Below are 22,144 nucleotides of genomic sequence, written 5' to 3'. Positions count from 1 at the left end.
TCTCTAGGTAGCCTTCACCTTACTTAGCACAAGTAGTAGGAGAAATCTACCAAAATGTTTAAATGCGCAGGTAGCCACAGCACACTGCAAGCACATGTCCAATAAATCTGTTAATCAAAGTTTTCTGTTCCATACATATCACAGAGTTAAGTAAACTGAAAATGAAAATGGCTCAAAGAAAAGCTGATGGCTCCATTCTATCCAGCTGGAAGATTATAACTCTTCTGAGTTATAATTCTCCTCATGAAAGTTTTTCATCATATCTTAGATATCTGAAAATTGGCTTCCTTATCTAAAGGAAACAACCTGATGTCCAGCACAACGATATAGTAAAACACCTGGTACTGCCAGCAAAGGTAAGCTATTATTGATTAACAGCTTGGGAGTGGGAGGAATTTCAGAAACACATTCAAGTATATTAGCAATTCAGTCAACCAATTCTCTTGGAGCTTTAAGAAACTTGACGTTCCCAGAGATATCCAAATGGGGCATCTCTTCGAGTCGAGAGGTCAACACAACACTGGAAGCTTGCACGCTTAGTGTGTTTCATTGAACAGAGCAACCCCCAGTTCCTCTCTCCCTTATGCTGCAGTTGTAGAGAAGAATCACTAGATGGAGCCGCACCGTCACAAACCTGATTTATGGCCGCTGCAAGAATTGTTGCCTCCTACAGCTGTTTGGCCTAAAACTGACACGTTGCAGCACCTGCTGATAACTCATCTTCTGAAAGACGGGATGAAATGCTCTCATTTACAAACGCAAAATGTACACAGAGAAAGTGACGAAATACTGAATGAAAAAAAGCCACCAAGAAACCAACAACACTCACAGCTTTCAAAATCAAATACATTTTAGAAGTGAAATGGAAGTTATTTTATCTGCCAAGACAGATCATATGTCTTACTTTGTTCTGCAAATCAGAAACCACAGCAGAATCCCTAGTGAGTGGCATGATCTGTTGCTACAAAAGAAATACAAGAGCTCTGGGGCCAAGTCTTTGTAAATAAGCTCTAACACACTAAAAATGCAGTGATAGGCAAACACATTTCCCATAAATACCGTGGTGATATACTTAATCTCACACTTAAGATGTACTTTTAAAAGCATCTTTTTCTTCTAACTGCACTGGCATTTGTTTTGCTAGCATAGGGAAATAGTTGAAATGTTTTCATCCAAACCTACCAACACACGATTCATCTGGCTTTCTGGAGATAGACTATGTGCCAAAAGGGAATTTTTACCTGCTTTCATCCCACATGTTGAGGCCAAATTGCAACCCAATCCATTCCTATGTATTCCTAGTCTGTGTGCAATGGCACTAATTTCATTACCCGGAGAATTGCAAAATGATAGATCCCCATATTTTGCTTATGTTTTCCAAAACCTAGATATTACCAATACTTACAAAATGAAAACTGAATTCCCAGCCCATCTCCAAAAGGCACAGAAGCACAAAACAGTTTAGGCTGACATAAAAAAGATTATACAATCGTTTGTTGACTTATAAACCAACTCCTTCAGCAACAGATCCGGCCAGGGAGGAGATCCCTCAACAAGGCTGTTAAGCAGTGGCAAGGGCGCTGCTCCACCTGACCCGGAAGGTACTGCAGAAGGGGGCTGAAACAGCAGTGGAGGAAACCAGGCCCCATTCCCTCTCTCTTGGAGAATCCTCCTTGACTCCTTTCGCCTGGAAACTCACAAGTCACAAGACTGAAATTCCAAAAATCTTCCATGCTTTTTGACAAGTAATTGCTCACACCTGAGCTGCAAAGAAACTTGCGTTCTAGGGGAAGGAGAGCACTCACTTCCCGGGCTAGTTGGAGTACCAAGCCTCTTATGAGCATATTTCTGTGAAAAGCTCTTCCATGAGAGCCCATTACGAGCTCACGCGACACTTGGGTGTGTTTTAAAACGAAGACTGCAGCGAAGCTGTACCGGAACCAGCCTCTGAGGAGGTGGTGGCACAAATCCCGGGCGCTGTCTTTGTCACTTTACGCACCACAACCGAGTATGTCACCGAGAGGAAGCCGCAGCCTCCCGCGGGTGACCCACCCTCTCGCCACCCCAGCCGAGCCCAGTATCCAGCACGCCGGGAAGGGGGACCCCCGAGGCACCAAGACGAAGCGAAGCGCTGCTCCGCCCTCCCGGGCAGGCGGAGCGCTCCGCACCGCCCAGCACCGCGCGTAACCGGGCGGCGCTGCTGCCCTCGCTCCCGGCTCCAGAATGCCGCTTCTCAGCGTGCCCAAGGAAGTGGCCGTCGGGACGGCGATGCTGGGGGTCGCCTTTGCCACGGGTATGCTTGCAGGTAAGCAGCGCCCCCCAAGCCCCGCCATGTATACGAGACGTGAAGGCTCTGCCTTCCTCGTGTCCCCACCGGGGACGGGACGGGAACCGCAGCGCCCGGCAGGTCCCTCCCGGGGCGGGCAGGAGTCCCGGGTGCAATCCGGCGGCCGTCGGGGGAGCAGACCCCTTGGGGCTGCCCTGCGGGCAGAGAGTTATTTTGCTGAGCTGCTGTAGTAAATACAACGATGTTCTTAGAGCCCAAGCCGCTCCCGGTAATCCAGCTAGCGCGGTGTGGGGCCGGGCCAAGGTCCAGCGAAAGCGAGGACACGCTCCCCGCCCGGTCCCCTGCCTGCATTTGTTTGGCCAGCCCGGAAAGGTCGGGGTGCGGTCCTTGCGCACAGCGTTGTTCTGGTAGCAGTTTCGCTTTCTTTCCCCGGGGGCACAGGAAGAAGGAACGCACGATCCAGGAGGGGAAGGAGACTGGCGTTGGGTTTGTAACGCGGGCACTTAGTTAATCTTTTATTTAAGGCAAGTTGTTGAAATCAGCTACATCTTGGTATGATCCTCTGTAAAACAAAACCATTAACAGAAAATAAACCCCTCGAAATAAGTGTTCTGTCATAGCAAACAACTACCAGGAGATGTGGAAATGAATTTGTTGTTATTTCTTCAAAATAGTTAATCCATTTGGTAAAAGAAACATTGGGTATGAAAGCTGCAATCAGTTCTGTATTTGAGTAGACATGTACTAAAACTTCAGCTTTTGGTGCATACTTTGTCTGCATACTGGTTTCATGCTAAACAAGGCAGTTTGCAATACCACATTTCCCCTGGCTGGAGGGCAGGACAGTGTCATGAGGAGAGCACAGGGCCTGAGAAGACACATCAGCTGATGAGCCTAAAACCCAGCAGCCTCTATTCATCTGCAAAAGAAGGGCCACAGACTAAGAAAATTATTCACCTCATTCATGTATCTCTCTTTAAACTTGCCCTTTGAGTTTTGATGGAGTTACTTGCGCTGTAAGATTATGGCAGTTTGTAACCATCACGTTGGCCACTGAACAACACAGTACTGAAGCCTTTCCTTTTCAGCCTTTGGAGGCCTGGACTGGACATCTTAGAGGCTAAAAAGGAGAAGAGAAAAAAAAATTATAATCGACCTGGTTATGTTGCATTGTCCATTTTCATGGCTGTTTTAGAGCGGAGAACTTTTTAACCTTTAGTAATACTTCAATGTTTATTTAAAACGACAATAACTGAAAAGTATAAAAGTTCTTATTACTTATTTTTTGGTAGGTAAACGATACCCTTCTTTAGTTTTTGGGACCCCGAGTGGTACGATCGGGAAAAACAGTCCTCTCCGGCAATACATACTGGATCACTCTTTGCGGGAACATCCCATTCTAAAGAAGCTGCGTCTGGTCAGTATCACCCACACCTCATCCTGAACTCCTGGGATCCTGGACACACTTCCTTCCTCTGTCTTATCTGCCTATACATTACAGGGGTTTATTTAACTGGTAATACCCAGACTCTTCTGTGTTCAAGGCTACCTACATGACTATTTAATAGTATTGGCATACATTTTAGACATGTTTTTCTATCCTCGGCTCCCAAGGCCATGTGTTAGGGCTGCACTTGATTTGGACTTGAACAAATTACTTCTGTTCACTTTGGTTGGCATATAAGGAACCTGTAGCTCAGAGAAGTGATGTCTTCCATCAGGCTCCAGTGTCAGAGATGAGACCAGACATCCTGACTCAGGTTTGAGTCATTTCGAGTGAGACAAACTGTTCTTGTATAAAAGAAATAAAATGCTGTCTGCTGGAACAGGTTGGTTGGAATGATCCGTAGCAGAAGAAAGGAAATAGGAAGATAATACTTTCCCTTCAATTGTCATGGCACAGCCCTGCTTCTCCCATTGCCCATTCCTCAGTGCCAAGAGCCCTTCCACCCTGGGATGGGCACAGCTTCTCCAGGTTTGCACTGTGTAGCCAGGACTACATGGTCTGACCTTTGGCAGACATGAACCTAGCAGTTCATTAAAGCATTCTACACATCTTAGAGGAAGTGCATCTGTTTGTGCAAATTCACAGAAATAAAGAACTTTCACAGTAAAAGTTCCTCTCTGATTCTTCGTTAGTTACAAATATTGCTGCATTTGCCACGGCCATGGTAATTTTGGAGCATATTACTGCTTTGAATAGCCACTGTTTATGACACAGATAAAATCCTTCTTATTTGTAGTTAAATTCAAGCCAATTTCTGGCTCATAGGTGGAGCACAAAGCAATCTAAAATGAGAAGACAGAGGTGTCAGTTTTTCCTGGAGTTTCACTGGGATTTTTTTCTTTAGTATATTGGTTTGGTAGATTTGGTTTTTGTTTGATACGATACGGGGTTTCTTTTTTCCCCTTTCTTAGCTCACTGCTGATCATCCCTCGGGCAGAATGATGGTGTCCTGTGAGCAGGCTCAGCTTATGGCAAATTTGGTCAAACTTATTAAAGCCAAGAAAGTTATTGAAATAGGTAAGAGTGACACTTTGTAGTAAAATAAAACTCTTGACTATCATTCTCCAACTACAGCCATGTTTAATGTAAAATATCCAGATACAGGAAAGCACTGCATATCTGTCAACAAACAGGTGGGCAAACTACAACATGAAAAGGAGTGTCTGATTTGCACTTGGTTACCACTTTGTCTAACTGTGCATTCAGTAGTTCTGGCATTAGCATGGATAGCTCATCAATTCTGAGGCAATCTGGAAAACTGAGGTAAATAGATCTCTTGAGTCTTCAACAGTTGCAGGACAGGGTGTATTCTGTCCTTCCTGTATCACTTTCGTGCTAGAAGAACATATTTTGCTGCACAAGCCCTGTATCAAATCCACTTTGCTTGACACACCTATTATTACTAGGATGTCTTAAAAGACAGACTGATGCTGAGCAGCCAGGTGTGGCTTCCCACCATCTTCATTCTTGGCCTGGCTGTTAAAATTCCCTGGTATTTGCTGCTCATCCAGTCTCTCTGGGTTACATGTTCAAGACCAGACTCTGCCTTGTCTGTCCATGAGCCTTTTGGGAAAAGCTAACATTGAAGTTTGCTAAAAGATTGATTAAAAAAAAAAGTAAAAATTCTTCTCAACCTACCATTACATTAAAATGGAAGGAAAATTACTGTCTGTTAACAAATTTCTATCCTTGATTCCTTTGGGGATTTTACTCCTAAAGAGTCCTGTAGCCCTTTTTCCATGATACAGTAACTGTTGATGTCTCTTATGATTTTGCTAGGTGTTTTCACAGGTTATAATGCCTTGAATATGGCACTTGTCCTGCCAGATAATGGCCAAGTTATTGCCTGTGATATAAATGAGGACTATGCCAAACTTGGAAAGCCACTGTGGAAGGAGGTAAGCAGCATCTCCTGTACACAATGGGGACAGCTGCCTTTACGTGTGAAGAGATTTTGTTATTTTAGACTTACACATTCATACAGAAATATTCGTACCATTAAAGGAGGCTGATAGAGTTCAGTTTGAGAAGAAAAATAAGTGGTGTTTGGAACCTAGAAATAATAGGAGAACTATCTGAACCCTGCGTAAAGCCTACTAACAGGTTATTTCTTGACTACTTTAATCAACGCTGTTCTTTTTCATCGTAGGCAGGAGTAGAGCATAAAATTGACCTGCGGATTAAGCCAGCAATTCAAACGCTTGGTAAGTAACCTGAAATTACAGATTGTTTCCCCTCCCTAGAAACAGAAGAGGGATACATTAGTGATAAAATTTAAGACCAAATATGGTTGTGAATGTGATCCCTTTTGCTAATAGGGAGCCAGCTTCTCTTACATTAAAAAGTAAAAATCTTTAGGAGTTCACAGTTTTCCTGCCTACTAGTAGAGGGGAAGAAAATGCTTGTCCTGTGTTGTGGGCCGTACTGGTCACACACCTGTCTTGTCCATCACTTTGCTTAATTTATCAAGTACTATTGTCAGCTGCTTCTGGAAAGCTGATTAAAACAGATTAATCAGACAAAGCCAAATTTCTCTTATCTGTTGTCCATTCTAAGCAAGTATTCCTTTGTTAAGAGAGGAAGAGTTCCCTGTCAGGGCTGAGGTGCAGAAAAAAATTCAGAAGCCAACATATAACTTAGGCTGAATTGTGTTCAGAGAAGTTTGAATTTAGGATGTACCAAAAGCAGGCAAGGCCATTAGGGAGGCAGTGACTTCTCTAATTCAAGGAAAGAGAAAATATTGGGCAGAGGAAGTACTAGTAAATGTTCTGAAAATGCAAGACATTTTCTAGGATTGTTGGATGTAGAAGTTTTCCAGCAAAGGTGTTTGGTGGATCCACAGATCCACTGATAACCTTGTATTACTACCAAATCCATCTTTTCTAAAGAGGCAAATGTAAGCCGTTTGCTGGTATGCACACTCCTGAAGTCTATCGAAGCAGTGCTTCAGACAAAAAGATATTCTGCTGACAGAGGCTAAGGGCAGGTTAGAGGGGTGGCAGAGGACCTTAGGAGACAGAAATCACCTCCTCTGAAACTGGCAATTTGAAATTCTCAGTCAAGAAATCTGTTTAGGAGAACTTAAAACTGAATTCTACTTGCCTTGGCCCAGAGAGGGACTACTTACAGCAGTTTTTTGCTGTAAATATCTCTGACAGGGTTTGTCATGACCTGTGTCATGGCACTTGATCTACAAGGAGAGATTAGCATTTAGAACCTGTTTATAAAGTGAGAAAAATTCTGATCCACTCAAGAAAATAGTTCTCAGCTGAAAAAAAGCTGAAGGTGTAGAGTATGTCCAGTTTCAAAGTGCTTGACTTGTTTTTGCTGCACCTTTCAGCAGTCCCAGATGTATCCTTCAGGTTTGGAGCTACTCCACAAACTCCTAAGCATGCAGAACTCAGTAACTGCGTGTTTTATGGCATACATAATGTCTAGATTGGTTTCTGTGGGATAAGCTTTTCTAGTAATTACCTGTGGAGGAATAGGCTGCCTGGTCAAGGCAGCAGAAAACATTTAATGAGAGCTTTGACACAAATGGATTACTTGCTCCTACACAGCACTAACCAGGGTATAACAACTCACTGTGTTGCTCATCTAGATGAACTGTTGGCCAGTGGAGAAGCGGAAACCTTTGACTTTGCTTTCATTGACGCCGATAAAGAAAGCTACAATGAGTACTATGAAAAATGCTTGCGCCTCATAAAGAAAGGAGGAATAATAGCTATTGATAATGTAAGTACTGCAGTTCTGGTGGTAATGCACAGGCAGTTACACATAACACAAACAAAAAGAAAATTCAACATAAACTCTTCAAGTAAGCTGTATAAAACACTAATAGAAAACAGAATTTTTTTTGTTATTCATTACAGAGAATGCTCTGTATTATTCTGGTTTGTCTTGTAATGCATTTATACTATGTACTTACACAAGATCAAAAGTAGCACTTGTAATCAGTAACTATTAATAAGTTATCAATTAACTACTTTTACAAGAAACAAAGGATATTAAACATCAGGCGGATTTGGGGTTATGGTGGCAGCTAAATAGGGGCTCTTAAAAAACCTATATTTAAAGACATATTTTTTGACTTTGGCTTCAAATCTACAGTAGAAGTACAATTAGCAAGTTCTGTGGACTCTCAATCCCACTTACTTATGTCAGAGACCATTAGACGTCTGAAATACAACAGATATTATCAATCTCTAAAAAATATACAGGAACTTTTCCAAAGCTTCCTTTGTGGTCCAAGGACCATATTGGAACAAAGGAGGTGCATCATATTTCTTTTTTCAATAGGTCTTTTGGAATGGAAAGGTGCTAAAACCAAGAAAGGATGACTTGGCAGCACAGAGTATCCACCGCCTCAATGAAAAGCTTCTCAGAGATGCACGTGTCAATATCAGCATGCTCCCAGTGGGAGATGGAGTCACATTAGCATTCAAGTTGTAACTCGAGGAGGTCCAGCAGATGAGAAATAGCAATCAAATCACCAGGAAAATGCAGGTGGAACAGTATCAAAAATCTAATTTAAGCTAGATCTCACTGGATAGCATAGCCTGGGAAAGTAGACTTCAGAAGTAGCTGAGAAGAGAGATTTATTATGAGATCTACTATGGTTTCTTACTTTAATTGTAATAAAGGAAATAAACTTACCTGAAATTGTCCTTGTAAGGCAGTGGTTGAAAAAATCCCCCTCTATAGATTGTCCAGGTGACTCAATATAACAAAGTAATTTTCTGTCCTAGAAGAGCCTCTTGAGCAGCGGAATAATCAGTCAGTACCATCAAAAGGAAAAGAAGTGCAGTTTACTAATGTTTATAGCCATAATAGAAAAATGGATTTTTAATGAAATGACATCAAGGAGATTGCTATCCTTCTCAGACTAAAAATATTGTCTTTCCTTATCTTTGAAGGGTACTACAGAACAAGCCTCAAAAAGACATCATCTGAAAAAAAAACTTATTTTTAAAAGCTTGCCAAAGGACAAAAAGTATTCGCAAACCTTTGTGCACAAGGACTGGATTCCTTTAACCTAGGTAACAGTGCAAATAGATTTTTTTTTTAAGTCAGAATGAGGAAAAGCAAATGGGCAAGAAGTAAACCAAAACAATTCTTCCTCTTTCCTGTGTCACTCCCCCTTTCCCCCTCAAAGAAGCAACTTGCTAGATGCTTGTTTCCTAGAAAGTTGCAAGCACAGAGTATTGGTGGGAAGCCTGTGGAAGGATTATGATTGTATGAGGATGCAATACATCTGTGAACTGGCTATTCAAACTCTTACTGCAAACAGAGATTCCCTTCCCTAGACAGCACGTAACAAAATTTCAGCCTGCAATTCTTTATTACAGATAAAAATTGATTAAATAAGGAACTGAAAGTACGATTTTACAGGCAAAAGCTTCACTGCTAACTGTTTTGGAGGACAAAGATTCCAAGTCTCAGAATGTTTAAAACTGTCTACTTGGCTCATATTTTTGAAATTTCAGGTGGGTGGCTCGGGTCCTGGTAAGGGGCAGAAATTCAGAGCATGGCTCTTGCCAGTCTCAGACACTTGCCATAGCATACTGTGGTGGATAGAATGAAGGAAGGAAGCATTGCCTGATGGCTTCAAAGTAGGGTTATGACTGAAGAGATCTCAATTCTATTTCTGTCACTTCCACTTAAAACCCTGATTCAGCAAAGCATATCAGGATCTGCTTAAGTACTTTACTGAATTGAGGATTGACTGCAAAATCCATGTCTGGGAGAAGGCCAGGACAAGGTGTGTGTTGCCCCTAAATGAGACTCTAAATAGGGCATGAAGTTTGCCCAGTTTCTTTTTCTGAGTACAGATTTACTCTCCGAGCTTCAAACCTCTGCACTCCTCAAATTTCTTCTCTGCATAAAAGAAATGACACCTTACTAAATTCTTAGTGGCTATAACAGCTTTCAGATGGAGTGGCTAAAGGAGTGTACAGGAACATTACACATTTGCATGCAGAGCTTCTGGCCATGTTCTACTTTACAGTTTTACTTTGTCAGTAGATACCAAAAGAATCCTAAGGGTTAAAAACACAAAATGGGACACTTTAACAGCAGGGGCATCTTCTCAAGTTTTCCTGCTTTCAGAGGCTAGAGGCTGATAAACATGAGCAAGCTAGAAGCTGTTAAGAATACATACCCTGCCCTAAAAGTACCATGCTGGCCTTTCCCAAACATGGAGAAGTCATTGGAAGATAATCACAGACTCTGCAACTGTTTTACTACTATTTTCCAGGTAGCAAGAACCCTCCCAGTGAAGCTGAGCCAAAAATGGGCAAGCATCATGAGTATTTTTTGCAAGAAACTAGAATTTAGCAACATTGAAAACCAGATACAAGCACTCATAGTTGAGTAATTAAAAAATAACTATTATTTCTGTGGTGGGAACTAGCAAAGTCCCCATTACCTATGCTAGAGGAAGACCTATCAAGTGCCTGAGGCTAAAGCCATGTGCAGCAGCCAGCTATCATTTTGCTTCTGCTTTGGGCTCTATTCCATTTTAAATATGCAGATCATAATGTGAGTATTTCATCAAACCTGTCTCCATCCTGATCACCTAATTACCATTAGAAAGAATAGCAATGTGTCCCTAAACTATAGATTGATGAGCCATCTGTAAGTGGAAACAAAGAGCAGAAGGAAGCTTAATTGAATCAAATATTTAGAATACATTACTCTATCTTGTAGTTACTCAGAAACTGCCCTTCTTTTCAGGCTTCTGTCCTGCACATCTGGAATTCATCACTGCTAACTGCATTTGATCCTTCAACCTTACTATGAAATGACTGCTGGTAATATATAATCATGGTAATCATGGTTTAATTCAAGTGGTGAATCAGCTATGGGGAATTTGTGGGGCAATGGGAATTTAGACTTCCATTAGCTGATGAGAATGGGCCCCCCAATAATGCAATGCCAAGTCTTTGTCTCTCTCTAATAGAGACACTGTGTATGGAAGCTCGTGGGTCTGCTCACCCCTCTCAGGTAATACAGCTGCCTGAGCTACTGCTCGCACTGTAGAGGCTCAGGATTTTCTGCCCCTGGAGAGGAGCTGAGCCAGGGCCACAGCTGTTGCCCAAACCCTCCCAGCCCAGCTGTCCCTGCAACACCAACATCTCTTCTGCTTGCAAGGGAGGATCCCAGAGGGGCCAACACAGGTAACCAATGTACAGCTGGGACTTGCTCAGAAGCAAATGGGGCTGAAGGATGGGTCATTAAACAGAAATTAATTACAACAACAATGAAAAAAAGAATTTCCCCTAGTGTGGTAACTCCCAGAAGCCACCATGAGAGTTAAAGCATGTAATCCTAGCTGCTGGTTAGGTATCTAAGTCCTTGCTCCAAAGATATCACATTCAAAATATTATGGTATGATATTTATGTGGGTGACAGGGAAAGGAACTGAAGACTTTTTAAGAGTAGGCTTTGCATCTCTACTACCTAATTAAATGAACAGGACTGAGACAATGCTCAGAAATCTAGAGAAAAGGCTGCCCCCAAAAAAAAAAAAAAAAAAAAAAAAGAGCTCATTGTCCAAGGGTAGACACAGGAGCTCAAGGCTTGGTTCTGCATTTTCAATGCTACAGCTTTTAATCCTGCTGGGACAGTGGGGGACAAAGCAGGGAGTATCCTCAGTCTCTCATGTTACTAAAGAAAGCAATGGCCTAAAGAAAAAACTGGGCTACTGAGTGTAACATAACTTTCAGGCATTTATTGAACCTCTGACACCACTGTCAGTCCTTCTTTTAACAAACTCAAGTGTTTTTAATCCATTTGAATTCAGTTATGTTGCACACAGACAGCACTTTCTGTGAATTGCTGCTCATAGAAGACAATTAGCAAACTTGTGACAAAGCCTTCAGGATACAGAAAAAGGAACATGAATATAAACTTCATCCTAACTCCTTCCTTTGAGGCATGAGCAGTTGCCAGAAACATTTGCAGCTCAGATCTCAGGGATATGCCATATCTCAAGCACTGCAATCTAGCAACAGCAGCAAGTGCCATAACTGGCTTGTTTTTGGTGATGTAGTAGCACAGAGTTGGCTGCATCCCTGCTTATGTTCTGTTTATCACTTGAAGAAATTGATCCTAAATGGTCACGGTGGGAGTAAAAAAGCTAAGAGATCAGTACTGTTTTAAGAGATTTTTTTTTTCCTTGTGTGCTGAGTTGGGCTGGAGGAGAGTTCATTTTTTTCATAGCAGCTATGTTTTGGGTTTGTGCTGGAAACAGTGTTGATCAAGGATGCATTAAAAATTGGGAGGAGGGAGAACCAGGCAAGCTGACCCAAACTGATGGAAGGATACCACACGGCATCATGCTCAGCATATAAAATGGGGAGAAAAAGGAGGGAGACATTCAGAGTAATGGTGTTTGTCTTCCCAAGTTCTGTGATGGAGCCCTGCTTTCCTAGGGATGTCTTTCCTGCCTGCAGGTGGGAAGGGGTAAATTAATTCCTTAGTTTTACAGCTTCTGCTTTGTCTATTAAACTGTCTTTATCTCAGCTTACAAGTTTTCTCACTTTCACCTTTCCAATTCTCTCCCCCACTGCACCCAAGGTAGTGGGAAGCAGCTGTGTAGGGCTTAGTTTCTAGCTGGGGTTAAATCACAACACCCTACGAACTGAGTTTAATACAGCTTGGTTTTATCCATCCCATCTACTGAAAGTGCACAGGTCTCCCCCTTTGTGGCACCACCCGTGCACTACCTTGAGGAAGGTGACCATGCCGAGTGGTTCCATCCCTTCTTCCAAAGAACAGCCAGATCAACACAGTAGAATAACCTAAAGTACCCCATGCACAAACAATCTGGGCCCATTTCTGCGTGGTTTGCAGCACGTTTGATTTTAATGCTCATTCCATTTTAATGGGAGAGGCAGCACTATTATGGCCTTCCCAGAATGAAAATGTGGAAATCACAAATACAACATGTAGCATCTTTCAGGATGGGATTGCTGATGACATCCCAAACAAGTACCGAGTGAGAGAATGACAAAGCTGATTTTTCCCTCTGTGCACACCTAAAAACTGCAAATTAGCATTTCCTGCCACAGTGAGCACTGAAGTTTCTTCAGAGAAGTTTAAAGAAATTATTATGTTTCCTAACTCATCACTTGCTCTGCTCTCTGGTCTGCTAAGCCTTTTCCCAGGGCTGTGGCATTTCTCTGCTGCTGCATATTGTGCCAGTGATCTGCACTAGATGAAAAGGCTCTGCATTACCTCTGCATAATTCTAATCACACAAAATTGGCCTCATGCATTTGCAGCTACTCATGGTTTCTAAGTCACCTGTTTTATAATAATTTCTAAAGCAATGTTTTGAAAAAGGAAATGAACAAACATAAAACCTGCAAAAGAGGGAAATTAATGTGGGATTTCAGACAAGTTATTTATCTTCCTTTTTGGCTCAGTGCAATACTGTAGGGATAAGCACATAACTAGCTGCTTTAATATTTACTCTGATTATAAGAAAAATAAACATTGATGATAAGTCACTTCTTTCCAGGATTAGATTTCATATTTTAGAGACTGCTTTAAATTAATGCAGAAACAAACATTATCTTTTCTTCTTATTCATATATTTCCCTAATGAGTTCCAAGCAAATTGTGCCTACTTATATTTTATGATTTTAAATAATTAAAACATTTTATGGAGGCAACTAAAATTCTCCCCAGAGTTAGCAGAAAGATTATTGATTGAACAGATCTCAGGCTACAAGGAAAAAATTATTATTTAGTTTAAAGGCTCATAATTTTATTCCTATTCACCTACTAAAAAACCAAGAGACTGTGCATTTTTCCAGCAACCTTTTGAGTTATGCTGGGGTAGGGACTTGGGTTATGTTGGTGAGATGAAAGTAGTAACTTTTTGACATCATGAAATTAGATTCAGAAGATAGTTAATGAGAAAGTGTTATTGCTGCTGTCACAAGTAAATGCAATACCTAAATACTGCACACCCACACAACACCACAGCATTCATTACCCCAGAAAAAGCCTTACTGTACATTCACAACACCAAGAATTTTAATCAAATCCACAAATATAAAACATCAGCAGAAGAAATCCACTCTCAGAGAGGACTGGTTCACAAGATACCCAGGCTGTCATGTCATGTGGCATGTCCAGAGAAGTCCATAGGGTTATGGCCCAGATGTCACTGTCCTGTAGTACAACACCCAGCAACAGAAAAGGGGGATTCTTACAGCATGAAAATAAAAACAAACAAGCCACAACAACAAAAAAAAGAACCAACTCTAAAAGAGACAAATCCATTTTAAAACAGGTGTAGAAAAGCCTTCACAAGAAGGTAAATGCATGCCTGCAATTTCAAGTAGGAATAACAGCTGCAGATAAAATTTAAGCTTCTTTTTAAGGAACCTCATGCTTGTTCATGATGTCACCTTGTATCTTTTGTTGCGTGTGGGTTTTAGAAAGCAACATTAGGAGATTACATGTAAAGGTAAGCAAAGCATGTAACTCCTTGAACTAGCAAAAATAAACCAAAACCAACCAAACAAAAGAAGGCAACCAACCAACCAGAAAACACCAAACCACCTATAATACTTAGCTTGAAAATGCTGATTTTGAGCATTATTTATACCCTGCATTCCATGTCTGACCCTTTTTCTTGTATCAGCGGAATTCACACAGGCTGTGGCTCACAGCTCTCAATGTTTACTTCATAAGGTATGTATTTTTCTATCTGCCTGCCAGAAGTCAATGTTGCTGATATCTGCTACAAATCAAAACCTAGAAAGCCGAGGAGCAGAAACAGCTGCGATGAGCAGAACTGGAAAGCTTTGTCAGACAACAACGGACACCCTTGGATTCAAGCAGGGCTGTAAAGACTGCATGGGGTCAGGGAGGGAGGGGGCAATGAGATCTCTCTGCTGTTCTGTGTGGAGGGACACCTGTCTCCACCTCTGCCAGTGTTTGGCTCCACAGAGGTGAGAAAGGGTCCCTCAGGTGCCTTCACCAGCTTCCACCCAGCTACCAGTGTCTCCTCAGCTTCCTGGGCACATCAACAGAGTTTTGGCACATCATTTCCAGTGTCACCTTCAGCATCCTCCATCCATCTAAATGTCAGCTGCATAAAATGCTCTCCCAAGACACTTAATCCATCTTTTCTATATAGTGTAATTAGTGGGGTCATTCCAAAGCAGAAAGCCACAGTTAATGGTGCAACTACTATGCCATCATGCATTATATCAAAGAGATTAACACAACCAGAAAGAAAAAGCAGAGCCCTCCATGGTTTCCTTTAAGCAGCAGAGCTAGATTATGTTCCAGTAAGCCTCAAAGACATCCCCAGTGAAGAGGAGCATTAATTCACTATCAAAGTATAATTACAAAATAACACACACTAGGTCAAACTCCTGACAAAATGATTCCTGTACAAAAATCTGGACTTTCTCCACAGACGTTTAGAGCCAGCTTCTATATCACCACCTCTGGGTCTTCCCACAATTCTTGTGGATTTTAGGCACAGTCATTCCTTGGGAGCTATTCCCACCAACAGGCAGTAAGCAGTCCCTCTCCTCAGGTCAGGAAGACCATCAAGACCCCATGAGGTGTCCTGCAGAACACCTGTGCCACAGTACCAAAGCTGAGCTCCCTTGGCCCTATCAAGGACTGCTGCATGGGATCAGACCATCTTCACAGTTCTGAGACTGATCCGAGATACTACTGAAGACTAACTCGAAGCAAAGGCACAGACACATTTAATTAACACCCACAGACCCAGCACTTAAATTCCTTCTGTCATTACAGAAGGTGTCTCAGGTACCATGAAGCCCATCTCGTGCCCCTCTCTCATGCAGCTTTGGTTATTTCATGGCTGCTACCAAGTTTTCCTTTCTTGATTTTCAGTGTTATCACTCACCATATATTCAGTCACCCTTTAGCTTAAGCTCAAGTTCAAGTGTATATTTAAACTTCCAGACATGGACTATGGTAAACTCCTAATGAATACTTTAGACACGCAGATAGGCACTGTCTGCCTGATGACCTTAGGAACCATTTATGGTAAACTCTACATAAACTACACTAAAGCTACATGATTAAGGCCGCAATGTTAAGCACTGACTATGTTGCAAAAGACAATCAAACAAGCAATCAATTTTGACAGCCCCTACTACATGCAAGCATTATATAGATTTTAATTTTATGATCAACCATTTCTGCATTCAACCTTTGATGCGATCCTTCCTGACCTTATTGGGTTTCATATTACTTTTTTTGCCTTCAGGCTAATAAACTGAGAACCTATAAACAGGAAAATAGTTGGCTTTTGGCAGTCTGTGCCAATGGAAGATTCTTAGATCTTAAAAGGGCCAAGCAGCTGTGTGCTGTGGTCACAATTCTCTAGCAAAAGAAGTAGACAAAATCAGGAAATCACCAGCACAAGTTACAACTGCCTTTTCTGTGTTTAAGTATCTTAACTTTCTGCTTTGGGTTTATCTTACTTCATAAAAGAAAACTGGAGATATGACAGCTACAGCAAAACAGAGTCATTTCAGCTAACTCCATGTACTTTTTCTCCTAGGGATTAAAGGCTGTAAGTCAAAATAAAGAAAAACTGAGAACAACAGGTTTTCCCCAGTTATCCTGTAAAGTATTAAACTTAGAGCCTTTCTTCTTCTGGAAAGTCCACATTTTGAATACTTTTCTGCTCCTCAGCTGTTCTCACCCTTGCTGCTATGCAGGCTGAGGTCTTTGTGCCTGTAACCCTGCTCTCAGGTACCCACCAGCTGCTGTGCAGCTCAGCTCACGAGCCAAGGCAAGCCTGTACCCATTCCCACCCAAGGACAGCACAGCCACACTGCAGTGTGGCCACCGGGTGCCCCCAGCCCCACCAGACCAGGCACGTGTGACACACCAGGTTTTTAATTCAGGAAATCCCAGACAGAAACATGACAGCAATCTCATTTCATCAACAAGAAACACAATCAGATTAACACAAAAGGTTTGTAAGGCAGTGGGTTCATGTATTCTGAGCCCTGCTCTCTCTGCTCACCAGTGGCTTATGCTTTGCCAAACCCAGAGAGGAGCCAAGGACAACCCCCTCACATGCACTCCTCTGGCACTGGGGTGTGCCATGAGTTAGGAGGAGCTGTGCCTAGGAGAAGCTGTGACTAATGACTCTGCTGGGACTCCGTGTACATCTCTGCTACAGCTGCCCACACAGAAAATGAAATGTTAGGAAATGGGACTCCAAGCCAGATTGTTTTGAAAAAGAGAAGGTGTTTTAGTTAGGTTGTGCTGTCTTGGCAGAGCGGCTATCAAAACAGCTAGGTCAGAGCTCACCCATGAGCTCACCTTATCATGGGCATGATAAAGTTAAACCAGGGGAGCTTCAAGCTATTTAAGTTAACTGCAAACAATTTCATCGCAAGCTCACATACTTTAAATGCTCTGTGCTACAAAGCATTAAAACTCACCTTGAAAGCCTACCAGTCTTGCACCAGGACTGACTGCTGTAGCAAATTTCTTAAGGTACTTCAAAAGAGTAATACAAAAGTAAAATATTTTCTCAAACACAGTGGAAGAAGATCAGCCTTCTAAGACTGCAATATTAGCCTACATCTACAGTAAATTACAGCACCATGAAGAACTATTTGTGAATTGCAGTTCTCTTAAAAACATTTCATAAAACATTGATTCCTGAAACACAGACGCACACTCACACTTACCTAGTGTCATCTCTCTCAGGGCAAAGGCTGCTGCTGACAGCACAGAAGGCCACCACCTCTGCTTGCCACATCCAAGGAATGTTCTGTTCAGCCCAACAAATGAATCTCCCAGCTATGACAGCAAGAGCTACTACACACTCCATCACAATGGGCAGGCTTCTATCAGGGCTAAGGGACACACAGTGTGTAGGTACCAGCCTGGTCAGTGAGAGAGAAATGGCAATCATTTCTCACAGTGGCTTGTGAGAATTTTTAGAGAGTTGTAGGAATGTGATTACTTGTTAGTCTAAGCAATCTGCAGGTGGTGTTTTTCCACCTTGCTTTTCTGTTCCTCTCAAGGATACTGTATGAGAAAGATGTTTTTATTAATTAACCAATCAAATAGAATGTATCGTATCAGTCTATTTAAGCTGAAGTTTCCTTTCCATAAAGGCCTTTTCTTTGCGCTGCATCCTTGTCTGTTCTTGTGTCATTCTTGGCGCAAGGGTGACAACAGTGCACCCCATCACCAAGAGAAAACAAAAATACTGCCTACCCTGCTCCCCAAAGCACATGCTGACAATTAGAGAAATGAAAATAGGTGTCAGTTTGGCCTGGGCCCAGGCTCAGCCCCAGGGCAGCTGGCAATACACCCATTTCTCTGACTCCCCAGGAGCTGAGGGGTTCAACCACTTCTGCCCCATGGCACCAGCAGCTCAAACATTAAAGTCTGGTGCTTCACGACAGCATCACAGAATCACCAAATCAATTAAATTAGAAAAGACATCTGAGATCATTGAGTCTAACCTGTGACCAAACACCTCTGTGTCAAGATCATGGCACTGAGTGCCATGTCCAGCCTTTTCTTAAACACCTCCTAGGACAGACCCTCCCTGGGCAGTCCATTCCAATATTTAATCACATTTTCTGTGAAGAAATTTCTCCTAATGTCTGAGCTAAACCTCCCCTAGTGCAGCTTGAGGCTATGTTCTCTAGTCCTCTCACCAGCTGCCTGGGAGAAGAGGCTGACCCCATTCTGGTTACACCCTCCTTTCAGGTAGTTATAGATAGTGATAAGGTCACCTCTGAGCCTCTTTTTCTCCAGGCTAAACAGCCCCAGCTCCCTCAGCTGCTCCTCATAGGACTTACAGACCTTTCAGCAGCTCTGCTGCCCTTCTCTGGACATGCTCCAGCACCTCAATGTTCTTCCTGAACTGAGGGGTCCAGAACAGGATTTAGTGCTCAAGGTGTGGCCTCACTCACGAGTGCCCAAAGGTGTGGCAGCCACTCTGGCCACAGAGAGCAACAGGCACAATTTTCCCAGTCCTGGAGAAGGCTGTGAGAAGAGCAGAGAAAAGAATGCTAAACAATTCTTATCTTCACTTGCTACACCTGTTGTTGTGAACATGTGATATGTGTTATGGAGATTTGTTTACCAAAGGATGATTTCTTAATTGGCCAATGGTGATGGTGTTTTGGATTCAAGGACCAATTAGGTAAACCCGTTTGTGACTGTCTGTAAGGGTGATGAGTTTATTAATAAGTATAGTGTAGTATAATAAAGTGATTGATCAGCCTTCTGGAATCATGGAGCTATTATTACCTGGTGGGGACGTCATGCTGCAACACAAAGGGACAGTCACGTCCCTAATTCTGCTGATCACAGTTTCTTGTACAAGCCAGGATGCCCACCTGGGCACACTGCTGGCCACATCCACATGGGACAAGCCCTTAACAGACTTGCTGGGCTCTCTTCCCTGTTCCCATGCTCCAATGGGTTGATTGACACTTAAATTACAATTAATTGCAATTAAGCAAGTTGCAATTAATAAATTACTATTAATTGTGAGGGGAGAAGAGTTTGTGAGCAAGCCACACTATAGCAGTGGGAGGTCCCTGGGCTGCGGCCATTAACCCGCACTTCTAACATGTCCTGTGGCCACCACACTGCCTGATGCCACCAGACATGGGAATATCACCGGTCAGCAAGGGTTTGAATCCTTCCCCTTTGCCTGCTGGGGTTTGGCAGCTGGTGTGCCCTGTCCTCCTGCCAGGAAGTGTTTCTTATAGCCAAGGGTGGCCAGAACATGTCTTTGGAAATCAAGGTATCTCAAGCCATTTGGGGATTTCTTCTAGAAAAGTACAGTCACGTCAGGAGCTGAGCAGCAGTCGGGAAGACAACTTTTTGCGTTAATTAATTCCGTTTAGAGGGGAGTGGAGGCTCCCAGGAGCCAGCTGCCGCAATTCATGAGAACAGCGCTGGCTGCTCCCCCAGAGCCGACGGGCGCTGCCCAGGGCTCAGTCGCAGGGACAGAGCACCCCGAGTGCCGGCGTACGCGGGGCGTTTCCTCCTCTAATTCTATTTCTTTGTCTCAGAATGAGCTCGGGCTCGCTGCCGCCATCATGTCCCGCTGCCTCCCTCGGTCGGTGGGTTGGGGACGGTGCCCGCAGGAGCGGCTCCTCCTGAGGGCGCAACGGCGGCGTGAGGGGGCACCGGCGGCCGCCAGGTGGCGCCCGCAGGCCGCGGCGGACTCGGCCGGGGCGCGGCGGGCGCTCGGCGCCCCCGATGGCGGCAGCGGCCCCGGCCGGCTCGGGCCGGCGGAGCCCTCAGGGCCAGAGCCGGGGCTCGCACTGCACTGGCTCACGAGGAACGGTGCGCTGGCAACAACGCTCGCTCGGAAGCTGCCGGGAAAACATCCCGGTCTGTGCAGAAGAACTCACACACATCCTTCCCCACGCCGCAGCCAAACCTCAACCACAGGTTGAAATTTAGCATTTCTTAAATGAAGGAGCCACGTGGGGTACTAAAGAGTAAATTTAAAAGTGTGTTTTTAATAATGCCACCACAGACCTCTAAGAATCCGAGGGCAGAGCTCACTGGCTCCTTGTGCGCACCCACCTCAGCTCATGCCGGCTCTCGGGTAACTCAGGCTGAAGCGATGAAGCACAGCAAGAGATGAGACATTTCTGTAATAGCCATTTAGTGTTTTAATGTTCATAGGAACACAGGCAAAGTAAACAAACAAAAAGTGAGTTTTAAGAATGCCAAACTCTTAAAACAGCATCATTGCTTCAGCATTAGGATCTTCTCGCATGGATCCAGGACAAAGGATATTCCATGAAAAACCCACAAACCCTGGAAACATTTCTGATATGTGCACTACTGTTAACCAGCAAGTGTGCTGTAAGTACTGCCATGGTACTGGGCTCAGCAAAAAATTCTCATTTAAAAAGAACTGAAGTAAAGGTCAAATATTTGGAGCTGAAACAGTCCAGGCTTGCCATCTTTAAAGGTCTGTCAGCACTTTTCCCAACACCAACATGAGGGTAGATATGAACCAAATCTCAGTATGTAACACCTCACATTTTGTTTAATAGCATTTTCATAAGTTTTAATTACATATTCTCAGAAATTGCTTTGCAAAAAAAAAAAAAAAAAAAAATTCCTCTTTTTACATGAGCATTTGTATCGAACTTGCAGCTGAAGTGAAAGATGCTGCACATAATGCTCAGAAAAATCCAGCTGTTTATTGCTTCCCATTTGACCCAGCAGCATGTGGAAAGAAGGACCTAAAGCACAACTAAAAGGCCCAGAAACAATAATGAGAAACGAAATACCACTAAATACAATGAATGCACACTACACTAATGGATATAATCTATGTTTTTATTACTATTCCAGATTGGGAACAGAAACATTCCACTGCAAAGGGAAACTGACAAATAAAACCAATTACAATAAACCTAACCTTTTCACGCCATGTAACAACCCAACCAGCTTTTTCTTTGGGTTTCCCTTCCTGCCAGGAAGCATTTCTACCTGCCATTAAGACACTGCTGCTACAGGTGTAAGCCAGTTTTATCATTACTGCCTCGCCTTGCTTCTATCTTTGCTCACTGGTTTGATAAGGAAACAAGGACCTTTGGTAGTCGGGCTGAATCATCCGTGCATGAGCCGTCTCCTTTGCCCGGTTCTACTTCCCCTAGGAGAGCAGCCACCATGAATTAAATGTGTTTGTGCCTGGCCGACGGCCCGTCACAGCAATGAGCCAAACACAGAACAGGACATTAGAGGGCAGCAGGCACCCTCACTGCTGCCTCGCTTTATCCAGCGCCAAGGGAAAAGGTAAAAACCCTGTCCCGACGCTTGGGGACGAAAGGTTTCCCTGCCCATTCCAAAATAGTTCAACGTTTCCTGCTTTTGAACTGCAGTGTGCAAGAGGCAGATTTAGGAATATACCACACCCAGTTGAACCACGTGAAGAGTTCAAGGTTAAATGAACCAACCTGGAGAATTTCTACAGCACAGGAAGAGCATAAACAATCAGGACACTCAGACAGTAACTCGTGAAATCCAGGGCATCATAATCTCATGTGAAAGGATTTTTATTTATGAAAGCGTGATTAAGTCTCCTTGCAATGTACACAGACACCCCCTACTCCAGCTATACCAGGCAGGAATGCAATGCTACAATTCACACAAACAAGATGCAGAACAATGCTCTGGTCATTGGTTATCTCAGCTGGTGGGGGGGTTTTATTCCGAACACCTGAGGAAAGGCTGTCTGGCACTGAAAGTTATCATTAAGGCTTTTAACATATTTTAATAAAATGGAGCTATATAAACCATCAACATCCCTTACCACAAAACTCCAAT

The 22,144-nt window shown here is 43.1% G+C and overlaps 1 protein-coding gene and 1 long non-coding RNA gene across 4 annotated transcripts; one reads left to right on the top strand and one right to left on the bottom strand.

The window, feature by feature from the left end:
* The first annotated feature begins 2,145 nt into the window (after positions 1 to 2,145).
* On the top strand, positions 2,146 to 8,458 carry COMTD1 (catechol-O-methyltransferase domain containing 1). Its single transcript, XM_053983979.1, has 7 exons — positions 2,146 to 2,305; positions 3,580 to 3,704; positions 4,706 to 4,811; positions 5,574 to 5,692; positions 5,944 to 5,998; positions 7,396 to 7,529; positions 8,094 to 8,458. Exons 1-7 carry the CDS (start codon positions 2,224 to 2,226, stop codon positions 8,244 to 8,246), a joined length of 774 nt encoding a protein of 257 aa, XP_053839954.1. The 5' UTR covers positions 2,146 to 2,223; the 3' UTR covers positions 8,247 to 8,458.
* LOC128810838 (uncharacterized) lies at positions 2,770 to 17,584 on the bottom strand. 3 transcript variants are annotated; one of them, XR_008438152.1, is made up of 6 exons: positions 17,509 to 17,584; positions 17,257 to 17,314; positions 8,451 to 8,550; positions 5,791 to 5,847; positions 3,245 to 3,407; positions 2,770 to 2,849 (listed from the first exon to the last, which is right to left on the bottom strand). It is a non-coding gene; the product is annotated as an uncharacterized LOC128810838 (long non-coding RNA). The 3 variants fall into 3 exon arrangements; XR_008438151.1 differs by lacking the exon at positions 5,791 to 5,847; XR_008438153.1 differs by lacking the exons at positions 5,791 to 5,847; positions 8,451 to 8,550.
* Positions 17,585 to 22,144: the final 4,560 nt, after the last annotated feature.

This window comes from Vidua macroura, chromosome 8 (genome assembly GCF_024509145.1).
Source record: "Vidua macroura isolate BioBank_ID:100142 chromosome 8, ASM2450914v1, whole genome shotgun sequence".
NCBI lineage: Eukaryota > Metazoa > Chordata > Aves > Passeriformes > Viduidae > Vidua > Vidua macroura.
The sequence above is the reverse complement of the archived record's forward strand: the minus strand, read 5'-3'. Positions and strand labels throughout refer to the sequence as shown.